Below are 15,732 nucleotides of genomic sequence, written 5' to 3' on the forward strand. Positions count from 1 at the left end.
AACCTCCTGGCAAGCCCTGGGGCTCGGGATTCCCGGACTGTGGGCCTGGGGGAGAGAGGCGGCTCTCGTGTGCACACTCACCCCGCCCCCACAACACACACGCGGTCACGCACCACAGACGGGCACACGCGCTCAGCACAGCCACAGTCGCGTGCAACCAGGAGTGCACACCGCACCCACATCACACCGCATCCACAGACGCACGGGACCTCACACACCTCGGCCACTCACACTCACACGCCCCCCACGCGCTCGCACACGCGCTCGCGCGCACTCCCCGCGCATCGCCGCGCGCACACGCGGGTCCCACCGGACGGCGAGGGGCGGAGCGGGCGCGGGCGCGGGTGCCCAGCCGGGCGCGGCCGGGAGAGGGCGCGGCGCGGGGTTCGCGGCTGGCGCTTGAGTTGTTTGCCGGCTCCCGAGCCGCCAGACGCTCGGAGGGGGCCCGGCCGGCTCGTATTGGGCGGCCGGGAGGGAAGGCGCCCCGGGTCACGACGGCGCCCGCAAGCCGAGCGCGGCCGGGACGTGCACCATGGACCCAAAGGCGGGCGGCGGCGGCGAGGAGGACGACTGCGTGGACTCGGGCGCCGAGACCGGAGGGTGAGCCGCGCCGGGCCGGGCCGCGGGCGGGGGGCGCTCTCCGAGTTGCGCGGCGGCTCCTCCCCGGCCGGGGACCCTCCTGATCCCTGCGACGGGACCGGGGCGCGGGGCTTCTCCTCCTGCCGGATCCCCCGCTCCCTCCTGGGCGGGCCGCGCTGCCCTGGGCAGGGCTGGCCCCACCCGGGGGAAGGAAAGTGGAAGGACTCAAGGTTCATTGCAAGCCCACCCATCCTGTGAGGCGATGCAGAGCGCCAGGCGGATGCAAAGACCCCTTGTCTGCATCGCTAGAGACAGGAGATGCTATTGCACTTGTTTCCTCCTTCCTCGGGGACTTTCCTCCTGTAGCTCCGGAGCCCCCTGGAGTCCGGCCCTGGAGATCAGGAGAGGAGGAAAGCAGGGTGGGACACCCGCACCTAAAAGTCTTTCCGAAGTCGGCTAGGAGGATGGCGTTTCTCGTTATATGGCTTCATCCTGGGACTTTAATCTGTGCTGCCGAGTCCCCCTCCTCGACTCCTCCAGTCCCGCCGAACTTCCTCACCTCTAAGTGCACCTGTCCCAGCTGGACCCTTGGCCTGTTGTACCGGCGGGGTGGAGATGGTGTTGGGATTAGGATCTAGCTCTGCTTTTTTTTTTTTTTTTTAAACTATTCTTTTCGCTTCAGCGTACTCAAACAATGAGCTCAAACCTTTGGAGACTAATTAGTTAGTTAGTCTCCAAACAGTTTTCCTGAGCGGAACAAAAGACAAAATGCCTTTTAGGAGATGAATGTCATTATAAAGGCTTCCAGGCTGCCTCTGTCTCTAAAGGACTTTCCTGTGCAGAGTCAGCACCACATCCAGGCCGCGGGTACTGACCCAGGAGGAAAGGGTGTCTTTTCCTATCTGGAGTAATCCTGGGGGAGGGCGGGAGCTGCCCAGACTACAGAAAGCCTCATTCCTGGAAGGTCGGAGAGGTTTTAGACTAATCTCAGGATTTGGCAACCCTGTGAGGGCAGGTAGAGAATCCAGGCCCACGATCGACCCAGAGTTCTAACCCAACCCCAGCAAAGCTCCCCACACGGCCCCTCCTGCCCCACCACTCCTAGCCCAAATGCGGGACTTTACTCCCTAGGGCATTCACCCAGCAATGGGCTTTCTCTGTTATCCAAACTTATTCATAGCTCTCTACAGCACCCAATTATAATCTGGTGGAGTAACCTGATGCTAAATGCCAAACTTCCTTGCTTCTTCCCACTCTTTGTGTAAGTGGCATTTATCAACTTTAATTGAAGATTATTGGCTTTTTTTTTTTTTCTGCCACTAGTTAGCTAGACCATGAATAGAAGAAACAAAGCAAAATTAACCAGCTTATTTGTAGCTGCGTTAAATAAAGCATTCACTAGTCTATTCATTTTCAATTTGCAGAGCTCACCTAAAACTGATATTTTTTTCAAGCGCTCTGCCTTAGAAAAGGGAGAGGAAGTCCTGGACCCAGGGGGTGACATCGCCCCAGGATCTGGACATCAGCATGACAGCTGCCAGGCCTCCTGGGAGGGGCTCCCCACTCCTGCTGACACCAGAGCTTCTATTCTCAGCCTCTGTCACTAAAATGTGTAGTTGTAACAGAACAGAATTGTTTAAAGAATTCTTGGCCGGCCGCGGTAGCTCGCGCCTGTAATCCCAGCACTTTGGGAGGCTGAGGTGGGCGGATCTCCTGAGGTCGGGAGTTCAAGACCAGCCTGGCCAAAATGGAGAAACCTCATCCCTACTAAAAAAAAAAAATACAGAATTAGCCGGGCGTTGTGGCGCATGCCTGTAATCCCAGCTACTCGGGAGGCTAAGGCAGAAGAATCGCTTGAACCTGGGAGGTGGAGGTTGCCATGAGCCGAGATCACGCCATTGCACTCCAGCATGGGCAACAAGAGCGAAACTCCATCTCCAAAAAAAAAGAGGAATTCTTACTGTATCACTAGTATCCTTAAGCTAAAGGTAAAATAGCATGCATTTCAATGTATGCTAATTAGTTTTGTTTTTGCCATATATTCACAGAGCCCTTGAATTTCAGTTATCAAAAAGCTGTTCATTTCCCTACTTTTCCGGAGCTTGCCCCCACCCCTTACCCTATCCAGCTTTCACAGAGATTGTGTAGAAAGCACATAGAAAACAATAAGTGTTTGCTATCGTTAGTATATTTAAAATGCAAATCTGATCATGTCTCTCCCTTTCAAACTTTTATGGCTCTGTTATCTACAAATGCAAAGAATTTAACATGGTCTATATGCCCTGACTCCCGTTATGGAGTTTCCTTCTTCCCTCTCTGGCCTTGTTTCTCAGCAGGTCCTTCTTTGCGCCTTGTATCTAGCCACATCCGACAGGTTTTTCTGTTTCCTCACCTTTGTCAAGCTGCCCTCTTTGCCAGCTCTGCCCTTCCCACCTGACATGCCTGTCTGTCAGGTGAAACTCTACTCTTCTTTCAGGACTCAGCTCAAGTGACACATATGCTAACGCAGTGATCCTTACTTTGGGGTCCATGAATTCCTTCAAGTTGTATGCAAAATGATGTGCTTTGTGAATTTGTATGAGAAGAGAACTTATTTTTTTTTTTTATCAAATTCTCAAAGTAGCTGGTGATCTATTCCAAACCAAGTTTGGGCAAGGTATGAGACATTTCATTTTCCACACACTGTGTCTGAGGTGTTGCAAGACATCCAGGTAAAGATGATGAATCAGCAGTTGGGTATATTTGTCTGAAACTCAGAAGGGAGGTCTGCACAATGACATTGCATTTGGGTACTAAAAATGGCAATGGAAGCTCTGGGAGAGACTAAATCAACTGAAGGTAATAGCAAGCACTTTCTTAGCATTTAGTATGTGCCACCTACTGTTCTAAGCCTTTATGTATTTCATGGACTCCTGGAATCCTTCAACAACTCTGTGCAGCAGGTGCTCTTTAATACCAGCCTTGAGAAACTACATTTAAACGCCCAGTCAATGAGAATGAGCTGATAAAGGAGCCTGAGAAAGAGTAGACTTGGAGTCAAAGAAAGAAGAATATGAATCATTGAAGCCAAGGGAGGTTTGAGTTTTTGAGAAAGGAAGGAGAGATCAACTATGCTACTGAGAAACTAATGAAGATGAGGAACGCTAAATGTCTTTTTTAAATGGAGATGATGAAGTGAAGGAAGAGTGATATTTCACAGAGGGGTGGTGGAGGCAGGAGCCAGATTAGAGTGGCTCTAGAAGGCAGTAGAATGTGAAGAAAAGGAGACAGGTGGATTCCTTTGTCTGGAAAAAGGAGAGGCAAAAAGAGGCAGTAGCTAAAGGGGAGAGTGGAGTGAAGAAAGATTTCTTAAACATAGGCGCTAATTGAGCAATCAGTGTGATAGAAAGGATTCTATAGAAAGGGAAAGGAGAAGGAGGAGAAAAGATGATAATCTGTAATGTCGCTTGCTTTCTTTCTTCTTTTTTTTTTTTTTTTTTTAACAGACAGGTCTCTCTGTCACCCATGCTGGAGTGCATTGGTGGAATCATGGCTCACTGCAACCTGAAATTCCAAGGCTCAAGTAATCCTCCCGCCTCAGCCTCCTGAGGAGCTGGGATTACAGGCCTGCACCACCGACACCATGCCCAGCTAATTTTTTTATTTTTATTTTTATAAACACAAGGTCCTGCTATGTTGCTCAGAAACTGTCTTAAACTCCTGGCTTCAAGCAATCCTTCCACCTTGGCCTCCCAAAGCACTAGGATTATAGGTGTGAGCCACTGCTTCTGGCCCTATAGTGTCAGCATTCTGAAAAAGTGGAGGCAGATGGACTTCAGACCACAGGGGGATGGATGGCTTTAGGTAGGAGGCAGGACATCCCCTCCTGCAATTAGAAGAGCAGGCAAGATGGGGTTTCTCTTTGGTGTAAATACAGCCCTCCACCATCTGAGGAGAATGGAGATTTGAATAGTTGTTTGGGGCAATGTTGAGCGGGTGCCCAGTTGAAATTTGCAATTACGTATTTAAATAAATAACAAGGGGTACGAGTTCCCCTTGTTATTTATTTTCTCGCAGCAATGCTCAACTACCTAGGGTCAGGCAGAGAGAGAGAGAGTGGATAGTTAGGATCATCGAAATTTGGGGTAAGGGGGTGTGAACAAAACAGAAACAAGGGCTGTCAGGGTATTGCTTAAGCTGATTATCCATCCTTTCAGTGGCATGATGGAAGAAACAGTTCTGAGAAACTTTGTGGGTCCCACTGCTGGTGGCCATGTTGGCCACTTTGAAAGTTACAGTCACAAGAGCCAGCCTGCTTGCATTCACATTCTGGCTCCTCCACTTAGGGACTGTGAAACCTTGATCCAGTGACTTAACCTCTCTGCTCTCAGTTTCCTCCTCTGTACAATGGGGATGATGATAGTAGTACCTACCTTCTAGGGTTAGTGTGAGGATTAAATGAGCGTATATATTTAAAGCCCCTAGAACAGTGGCTGTTCAGTGTCTAGAACCCTTAGTATATGATTATTTCTCACCATACTATATTATTATTGTTATGAAGAACACTCCAAATTATAAACTTAGAGTTTTATATAATAAAAATTGTGAACTCAAGACCATATGTTTTTCAAACTCATCACAATAGATCCTCTGTTGCTTTTAAATACCTTAAGTAATGTGATCATTCAGAACATCTGAGAGACTACAGGGCATGCCTCGGTATTCTAATAATTATATTTTACAGATGAGGAAATGGAGACTCAGAGGGCACATGGCTCGTTAGAGGCATGAATTGAAGCCTGGATCTCCAGTGTGCTTCCCACCTAGTGAAGCTGCGTCTCCAGGAGCTGTTTGATCTGTAATTAATTCTTGTTTTCTGCTCAGACATTTTCTTTTGCTTGAAATGCTGCTGCTGCTGTCTCACCCACCTAATACAGACCAAGACTAAAAGCAAACTAGTATTCTTCTGTAGCAATTGATGTCATTTTGAAACTCCCATTTTCCAAAACCACTTGAAAGAAGCCTTGTGCTGTTATGTACTTTCTGTTAGCAAAAACTGGCAAGTTGGCTGCTGATGGTGGTAAACTCTCTTAAGAAACAGACTCCCTTAAATAGAAGGACAGCCAGTTCCTTGTAAACCCAAATAAAAGCCAATGCTTTATAATGACTGTTTCGTTATTGATGTCTTCAAGATTTGGCATGTAAGCCACTCTTTTGTACATGATGGGTTATTTTCATTCAATACTTTGGTCTGGCATTAATGAACTTCCACTTCCATCTCAGCTGTCACTGAGCTTCTGAACCTGTAGGGCCATACCATGCCCTGTTTCTTTGGAGGACCTCCAATTGATACTTCGCTGTGACTTAAGACATAACAAAAAATCAGGGGTCTAGACTTTAAATAGGTGGGTGGAAAAGAATAGGTGGGGTGAATTTTTAAATGGGATAGGTCTTTTAAAAAGACGAAAGGGGAAATGCTGTATAGAAGACCAGATCATTTGTTAGTACTTTGTTATCTTTGTATTCAAGGTGGAGCTAGTTAACACTAAATTTAATTCAGTGAAATGAGGATTAACAGATGAGGTTCATGATGCTCAATAGCTGAGGTTTTACAGAAACATCAAGATCAATTTTACAGGAATGCCAAGATCAATTCTTATGCCATGATTTTCCTGGAAAATAATTTAGGAAGGTATTCTGTATATATGTAGTGTATCATTTGGTAGCTAGGCTGCTGTCTGATAGGGTAAACTGTCTTAGGTATAGAACCTCTATATAATCCCTATATATAATATTGTAATTAATATAGTCAAGGGACTGCATCTAACTTTCTGTTCATTATTGCCACAAATACTAAATAGTATTTGGAAATGTGTCTGTATTTGTCAGGTGTGTGAATGTACATAATTCTTGTATTATTCTGCTCTATATCATGTGTATAAATTTTTCATTCTAAATTCACCTTTCATGCTTCATTCTGGCAGGGTTGAATGTCTTATGCATAGCCAGCTAACTAAATTCTTATGATGTGAGACCAATAAACAGAAATCTCAAGGCAGGTACCCTACTGCTCTTCCTTCTTGCCTAAAAAAAACTTGTCCAGAGTACAGACTTGTCCAGAGAACCCTAATCAAATACCTGGTTGTTCTCTGAAATGGTTTGAATCTATTTATTATGTACAAAATTGTTTCAAGCTTTGTAGTTTGTGTTTCCTAGCAGTATTTCTAGTAAATAAGCTTTTGAGGTTATTTGGAATATATTTTAAGAACTATAAAAGTATTTATACCTCAATTCAGTCTATATTTCCACCCATGATAATTTTTCTAAGGAAAAGAAAATAAATATAAAGCTATATTCATAAATACCTCATTGCCGTGTGTTTTGTAAAGGTGAACAACCAGGAACGATCATTTAGCCAACAAAAAGGTTGAATAAATTATAGTGTATTACTTAATTTAAAATGATAATTACAGGAAATGTGTAGCAGCATGTTATGATGGTATAAAGTGAAAAGAGCAATTCAAAATTGTGTCTCCGTCATTATGGCAACTGTATACAAATTGCATATACTGAGGATCAGAGGCTGGAGAGCAGTGGGAGGCTGTAGGTGACTTTCCGTGTGTTTCTGTTGTGACAGTGGACCAGGGTGAAAGTTGGTCTGCAGAGCTGGGCCATCCGTCACGGAGAGAGGGGTTTGTGTTTTACACTAGCGAGCTTGAATTTCATCCAGAGAGAGACAAGATCAGATTTATCCTTTGCAAAGATTGGCTGCTGTATGTGGAGGGAACTGGAGCAGGATCAGCGTGATTGTCAGAAGGCTGACCATTTGGCGGGCCCAACCCGGTGATGCCCTTAGTCTCTAGAAATGTGGAGGGACTCATAGAGGGGCATCAGTTATGCCAGCACCTGTCCTAAGACACTAAAATACTGTTGCACTTTAAGATTCTTGAACTATGTTTCAAGTGTTAATTTCATTCTACATACATATCCATCTGTATGCAGATCTTTAAAATGTATGCATATGTGAATCCCATCTGCTTCAAGAGAATTTGGAAAATCCTAGCTGAAAATACACATTTTAAAGAATAAAAGAAATAGCAATATCACACGTTCTTATTGTGTTGTATTTGAATAGTCATGACATTTCTTTAAAGTCTGTCCATCTTAAGATGATTTTATTGTAATTGAGTTGTTTTCCTGTTGCATCTACCACAGTGGATATTTGCTGAGCAGTCACTAAATTTATATATAATTACATTTCCAAGTATTGTTCTAAAGTTTATGTCCTGAATGGTTCCAGAAAGAATTTAATGCACCAGTACTGGGTTACAAATCCTGGGCTTCAGAACGTTTCTAATCCTTGACCCTCCCCTCTCTGTTGTCTCCCTTAGCCAGTATGTCACCATGTGCTAGCCAGTCAGTCCATTCTGCCTTCGGAGTCCTTCCTCTCCACCCACCCTGCACACTCAACTTCAGTCACTAATCATTGCTCACCTCCTGGTCTCTGTACAGATAGTATCATTTTAATTTCCTAGTCAATAAAATAAAAAATTGAATTTTATATATATATATGAATGCAGTTTGTAATATATAAAGGGATATGCAAATGTTGGTAGTTGTTATTCTTTCCAGTTTTAAAATTCATTGATTCCATGACTACTAAAGAATTTCATTTGCAAAAGTGAAAACCACATGTTGTTTTCTTCCATTTTGTTCCTCGACCAATAAATCAGTGCAGCATTTTGAGTGATGTAGGTTATTTTAATCAGTAAGAGGCATGCTGCTTATGATTTTTTAAAAAAGTTTTGCATGTACTTTTTTAAATGTGGCAAGAAGTTCAATGGAGTGAAAATTGGATGATTCAGGAAAAGCAGCAGGAGACTAAGGAGATAAAAGGAACGTATATCTATAAAATTAAACATAATTAAGCAGTTTATTTGCATAACTACGTCCGCTAACTTCCATGGCAGAATAAATCCCTACGTGCTAAAGTGATTAATTTCCTATTGAGAATGACTTTGGGACACTAGGGGAAGAAAATAAATAGCTTCCATATCAAATTTGTTGCCAGAGAGGAAAGTCTTAACAGCTACAGAAGTAGGGCAGAAATTTACTAGAGATTAAGCAGATCCTTGGCCAGAGCCCCACTCTTACGGAGGCTGAATGCCAGCAGCTGATTTCTCAGCATAGAAACTGAAAGGGCGATTTCACCCCAGCCTTAGCCTGCCTTTTCCCTTTCCCTATCACAGCTCACATCCTGTTACTCTAATATCCAGCAGGCTTTCTTCTCAGATGGAACTGAAATCAGTGGAAATATCATTGTGCCTTTGTTTCCTGGTGGTCAGCCCCACCTTGAATGTGGAAACCTTCACAGCTGAGATTCCCTCTCTCCTCGCACTGGGATCCTCTGCTTATGTCAGCAAAGAACGTTTCCCCATGGTGTGGTGCCAACATTTGAAGGGTGCTCATTCGCAGTAACCTTTGGAGTGAATCTGAGTGCTGAATCTGTTGAAAACTTTGGGGCTTCTCCCCAGAAAAATAACCATTCAGAATTTTTGTGAAACCTTTAGATGGCTTCTTCCAAACCTCATCAGAGGAATTTGCAGAACTCACATGAGAGCCCCCAGAATTCTAAAGTTCCTTTAAAGTTTTCTTTCAAATTCAGACGTAACTTTATTTTGCATAAAATGAGCCTTAGCACTACAGTTTTTAATTGGTGACATTTCTTTACCAGTTAAATGCTACTTACCACTGACTGTTTAAAATTCTGGCTTGAATAAATCATTTGGATAAAGAATTCTACTAACACTGAGGTCTTCTGTTTCAGGTCCGACTACAGCCACCTGTCCTCCACAAGCAGTAAGTATCTTTTAAACATCCTTCAGCATTGTCTAACGGTCCCCGGAGAGGTCAGTACCATAGAGGCCATGTGTGTACATGGTTTTATAGTAGGTAAGAATCACCAAAGCATCTTTGCCAAAGAAAGTGGTACAGGATGCTGTAACTCTGGAAGTGGAGGCTTTTGCTGGAGAATCTGATCATACAGAAATTCAGCCTGAAGGATGTAACCCAGGCTTTATCAGCTGCTTGTGGATGCTTCCAGGAGCATCATCTCTGAAGAATCTGAGGTAGCACTTTCATTGAACAAACATCTATCAGATACCTGCTACCCTCAGGCAAACAGAAAGCTCAGAGCACAGTTCCTGGATCCCTGCGGTTGCTCCAGCTCATCTCTTGCAAAATCTCTTCCCTTGCCTGTCTGCATCTGCAGGCAAATATCCTTCCCTCTCCAATGGAGGGAACATCTATCTCTGGCAAAATCCTGCAAAGTGTGTTAACAGTTGGAACAGTTATAGCTAAAGTGGAAAAGTGATAGCTAAATTCCCTAATTATAACCTGCATTGGTTATACATGCCAATACATATGTACCAATACATATGCACATTGATATACATATATATCAGTATGTATAACCGATGTAGGTCATAATTAGGGAATTTAGCTGTTACTTTTCCACTTAAATGTGACTAAAAGAATACAGACATTTTTATCAATCCATCATCCTGTATTTGTAATTCCTGGCTTATAGGTGGTTATTATATGCAGCAAAAAATGATCAGAAATATGTTTACAAAGACACTGGTTATTAAAAACGTGCTTATATTTAATATTAAAGTACAGGTAAATGTACTCATGAGAAATTAGGCCTCATAACTAGAAAGAATTGAGAGTGATTAAGATTACTACATAAATGACCAAAGCCATTCAGATTGATTGAATACTTATTTTAAATTAACAAAGTTATTGTCTTAATATAAAAGCCCTGATTGTTTAAATCAGTAAATACTAAATTGTTTTGCCCTATCTCACTAGCCTGTTAAACTCTGAATTCTAAATAGTTCCCAAATGGAGAGACACTTAATTGGATTATTCTATTTATTGATGTTCTGGCTTAGTTTTCCTTTGCAATAACAGACTGAGCAGATAGTTTTATATCTGGATTTGTAATTTAGTGTCAAATTATATTTCATTATTAGTATAACTGCAATGAGCAATTTCTGGTCAGTTCAGCCAACTGGAGACCCAATGTTGCCCCTTAGTTATTAAGAACCATTAGTAATAATGAGAATAATGCTTCAGAGATTTGCACTCATTCCCCAAAGCTCCTGCATTCCTAAAACCAGAGAAAGCTCAGTTGAACTCTCTCTCTGTGTGCCACTGTTTTCATTCCACTCAGTTTTGCCCAGAGGCTACATTTCTTTTCAGAATGATTTTTCTAAAATACTTTTGTGAAGCCTTAGCTCAATTTGTAGCTCACAAATCAGTCCTCTGGGTCACAACACAACACCTCTATAGTTATCAAAACTGGTAATTTGGTTTGGGATGTTTTCTTCTCCATTATTTTAATTGCAGCCTCTGAGTTGGAATTGCTATTAGTGCAGCTGGGATCAATACCCTGCTATTGCTCTTCCCTTCTACTTTAAATGTTTGGTGGTTCCTGCCTCACTCTTCAGTGTTGGGGCCTCTTGGTGAGTGAGTGTGTATATGTGTTTCAGTTAGGAAATGTATTTGACTACAAATAATGGTGGAAAATAATGGTTAAACAAGTAGGGATTAGTTTTCCTCTAACCCTTAAGAAGAAAAAAAAAAAAGTCCAAGGAGGCAGTGCAGGTCTGGTGTAGAAGCTCCTTTTGCCATCTGACTACACCGTGCTCAGCTTTTGGCTTCCTTCCTCAGGCTTGTCTCAGAGTTATAACATGGCTGCCTCCACCCCAGCCATCACATCCTTGTTCCAGGCAGGAAAAAAGAAAGGGGAAGGGCAGAAGGTACCTGCCAGCTGAGCCATCCCCACTTTTTAAGGAATTTTCTCAGAGACTCTACGCAGTAATTTTTATCTCTATTGGCCAGGCCTTGGTCACGTGTTTAACCCTAGTTACAAGGGAGTCTGAAAAATGTTGTTTTCTTTGGTTACATTGTCACATGCTATGGTTCCATTAATGAGGAAGAAGGGGAGAGTGGATACTGGGGTGGGGCAGGTGGGGGGAAGCCAGGAGGGTTGACTGTCCCTGCCTCAGCACCAGCACAGTGCCTGGCCTGCCTCTCCTCCCAGCCAGGAGCATAAATCCTCGCGCCACCGCTTTCAGGAGAAGGCCCCTTGAGCAGTCAGTGAAGAGTAACATAGTTGACTTTCTGAAAAGATTTGGAAACAATTTTGAAACCTAAAGTCTTAAATTCTTTAAAGTATCAATTTGACAATGCTACAATAAGAAAAAAAAATATTTTCTAAGTAGATTTTTAAAATAATGTTTCCCTACAAACTATATAATCATAGGGGTCTGAGTGGAGAGAAGAGTAGTGACTTTGTTATTTATCCTGAATGATTTAGTTGCAGGGCCTCTCCCAGTCACAGTGGAGACTTGGGGTGGCACTGTCTGTGTCCAGCAGGGTCCTGGGCTGCCCCTGCCCTTCAGCTGCATTGTCCCAGTCCCAGTTTGACATCCTGGGAGCAGCTCCTGCATCTCATTGTCATTCTGCCACTGCCGTCAGCCTCTCTCGACTCAGTGGCTTTTGAATGATTCCTGATTCCTGTTGGGAATTGAGAGTTAATTCTAATCATTCACTATTACAAGGTGGATTTTTCTGCATCTGCAAGTGGTTCTTACTCAACATTCACATGATGCTGCTTTACCCATTTGTTCCTGAGTTCACAGGCACAGAAATGCTTCTTTGGGGTGAGCTAGCAAGAGCATCGACCTTGTTGCCTATTTGTCCACAGCTGAGTTTTCATTACTAGGGATTGTAGTGAGACCTTCCTCCAGAGAGCACCATTCTATTTAGTTGTCTTTTTCCTCAAAATGCAGGGGGCTACTTCCTCATGCCAGCTGCCCCCATGGGAGAAAAAGAAAAGTTATCACTAAGCGAAAGGTATAAGAGTGGTGGCGTGGTTAGGTGTCCTGAGTTCTAGTCCCAGTTCCACCATGAATTAGCCACATGCTCTTGGGTCATTCACCCTCTCTGGGCCTTCGTTTCCTCCTCTGTAAATAAGACGATTGGGCTGGAGAGCCTTTAAGGGCCCTTCCAGAAGCTCTAGGAGGCTGAGATATGAATGTCCAAGAAACTCCTCTACAAAGAGATGGAAGGAAGGAGGAGGAAAGAAAGAAGCAGGGAAGTACTGAGGCACTTACACCTTTTCTCTTTGCTCTCTTTTTGACCCAGAATAAAAATCTGGAGGCCTGGGCATCCTCTCTCATGGCCTGTAATGTAAATCCTAAAGCAAGGGCCGGCCAGAATCAACCTGAGCTTCTCTGCACTGTGAGCTGCCTGTAAGTCGGTCACAGTAGACAGACTGTGGTGAAAGGCAGCAGCTGCTTTTTGTCCCCCTCCCCTCACAGAACTGCACAGGTCTAGGGTAGGGGCAGGCATGTGGACTGCTGGGCATCGTCCTCTTTTCCTCCACCTCACAGATCATGGAACTGCACTTCGCTGACTTGTCCTCTATCCGTGTCCAGATCTGGGGGGCGTGACTGGGGGGCTTCTTTAATGGACGGTTTGGTTTTGTCTGGGTGAATTTTTTCCAGTTGCAACTGGTTCATTTGCCTTTTTCAGATTAACAAGGAAGACAGGATTTTTATTTTTATTTTTTTCAGTGTTTTCTGAAAGGCTGAACACACCGTTGGCACTCAGGAGATCTCAATAAATAATAATGCTTGCTATGGAAGATTAATTTATACTTCCAGAATCCTGTTTTTCCAGAAATCTAGTGAGATCATCAAGCCACTATGTACAATTTACATTTTTATGCGGTTTAAATAAAGGGGGGAAATTATTTATAAACAGGAGAAAAGAAAAACAATAATTATGCCGGAAAAAAATCAACTCTGCCACGTAATGCTAATGAAATTTGCATCATGTGTGATTGAATATTTCCATTCAAATTAAGATTATAATCATACTTAGAGAATTACTCTTAGAAGGTATTAGGAACTTAAAAATTATATTTTTAGGAAAATATGACATTTTTTGAGGATATGTAGCCCCAGAATAAGCCAATAGGAAGTAGTCAAAGAATTAACTAGTCCTATTTGAGGCTGTTCTGAAGGAACCTTCTCTATTTTCTCTCCTAATTTTGCCTCTAAAACTGTTCCTCCTCAAAACTCAGGATAGTCATGAACTCTTTATCTGGCACCTTAGGAACTGCCAGCGATGGCAGGAATGCCTTGTAGACAGCAGAAAGCACAAATGGTAAAAGATTGGGTGAAGTGATAGAGGGCTTCTCCTAGCCCCTTGACAGTTCCCTGAGGAATTCTCTGTGGCTGTGGAAGTCAGGGAGAAAAGGCCACAAACAGTGTGCTCTGCTGATTTGAGCCTGGGAACATGTACTGAGCCGTGCAAAAAGCCACACCTGATGGGTGGCTGTGAGTCACTGAAACTGTTTTTCAACCTCATGGGGCTTCAGATTCCTGCCCTCTTCCATTTTGGCCCTACCTTCTTTTTCCAGCTTCCTGCTCTGTCCCCCCAGTAACTCAGATAGCCTCCCTTCCTGTCGACATCCTCCCTGCTGCTTTCCTGGGGTTGCCGTGTCTGAACTGCCCTCGAAGCAGCCCCAACTAGGCACAGCTGCTGCTCTGGGCCCCTGGATACACTCTTATTGAGAGAAAAGGGGTCAGAGGGATCACAGGTGTTTTTCAAATAGGCAAGTCCAGGTGTCTTGGTTAATTACAAGCCACTATAGCTGGTCTAGAGCCACCACTGGGGCTTGTCAGTTCTGCTTTGCTGCTCTATCTGGGAAGACATCTCATCCCTTCCTGAGACTGTCTTTCCTCACAGCTGTCTCTTTCCACATAAATGCTGCCTTCTCCCTTTAGTTTCTCAGTCATTTCAATATTTTCTTACAAGTTCAGGATACTGATGCAATAAATGTTTTGATTTTGGCCTTGGCCACATTTTTGCAACCCCTCAGCATTTTGGAGGGAAAGATGAGCTCATTGTGATATAATTAAGCAATTATATTTGTGATAAGCCAATGTAGGAGCTTTGAAAGCAACACATGGAAAAGATATGATTGCATACTGTAGAACGCCTCACCAATGGGGAATACGTGAATACATATGATCTGTGTTTCCATATGCAAGAGCTAAATTCAGACTTGGGATAATGAAGTATTTATTATTTTCTTTGTTTTCATTAGAGAAGATGATAACTTATTGACAGATTTTGCTCATTTTAGAGCCAGTTTTTTTTATCACATCTCCAGAAAAGGAAGATCAATGTGTCAGAAGAGATGCTAGTAGTCAATTTAACTTTTATCCATTTGTAAATGTTAGAGTCTTCATTTTTTCTTCTGTGTAAAATACTTTCCCTATAATTCTCAAAACAAATATTCTTCCAGAGTCTTATTCCATAAGATTTAGGCAAACTCAAATCTGTTTATTAATTCTCATAAAGAACAATTTTAGCTATTGAACTTGCTTAATTTTGTGATTGGCATGGAGTTGGCAGGGTTCACAGGTTTGTGAAAAGACTCAAAAATCCACTTCTTCCATCCCCGGCTTCACACCCTACTGCAGTAAAAGTGTCATAAAGAAAAGTCACCAATATTCTCTAAATTAGAATGTAGTCTCTTAGAGTTGTATATCTTGAGTGTCTCAGTTCAGGTTTGCCCCTATTTTCATTAGTTTTTTACTTCCTTAGCTTCCAAAGGGCTTACTAGTAATACTAATGATTGTTTGATATACTGTAGTAAACCCAGCAGTTGACATAAAACAAATGAAAGCACTGGGGAGATGGTGTACTTATTTCCAAGTGGAGGAAAATCATAGGGTTTTGAATTTCTACTCTACCATCCACAGAGCTGGAAGCACTTGAGTGTGCAACTTCCAGCCAACAAACCCCAAATAAGAACTATTTCCATTTTTATTACATTTAAGACCATGTCCTGGCACAACAGTCATGTTTATTCGCAAAACTCTTCTCAAAGGAGATTCAGGGTGAGCTGTGGCACAGCTGGAATGAGTCTGCAGCCCTGGATCGGGTTCTCCATAAAGGGCTGAGTGTTGGTCGATGGTGTCAGTGATAACATGTTCCATCTTGGTGTGTGGCCATGGCTGTAGAAACCAGTGAGAAACCACTGAAATGCTGTACATCTGGAGAGATCAATCTGATTTCCTTATCCAG

General features: G+C 43.2%; 1 protein-coding gene across 2 annotated transcripts in view; it reads left to right on the top strand.

The window, feature by feature from the left end:
• The first annotated feature begins 359 nt into the window (after positions 1-359).
• The window catches only part of FAM124A (family with sequence similarity 124 member A), a 57,109-nt gene continuing 41,736 nt past the window's right edge, over positions 360-15,732 (top strand). For both annotated transcript variants that reach the window (XM_054446948.2, XM_054446947.2), the window contains exons 1-2: positions 360-600; positions 9,386-9,417. In XM_054446948.2, the coding sequence (XP_054302923.2) occupies positions 533-600; positions 9,386-9,417 (100 nt within the window). In that variant the 5' untranslated portion in view covers positions 360-532. The remainder of the gene's footprint in view (positions 601-9,385; positions 9,418-15,732) is intronic.

This window comes from Pongo pygmaeus, chromosome 14 (assembly GCF_028885625.2).
Source record: "Pongo pygmaeus isolate AG05252 chromosome 14, NHGRI_mPonPyg2-v2.0_pri, whole genome shotgun sequence".
Lineage (NCBI taxonomy): Eukaryota > Metazoa > Chordata > Mammalia > Primates > Hominidae > Pongo > Pongo pygmaeus.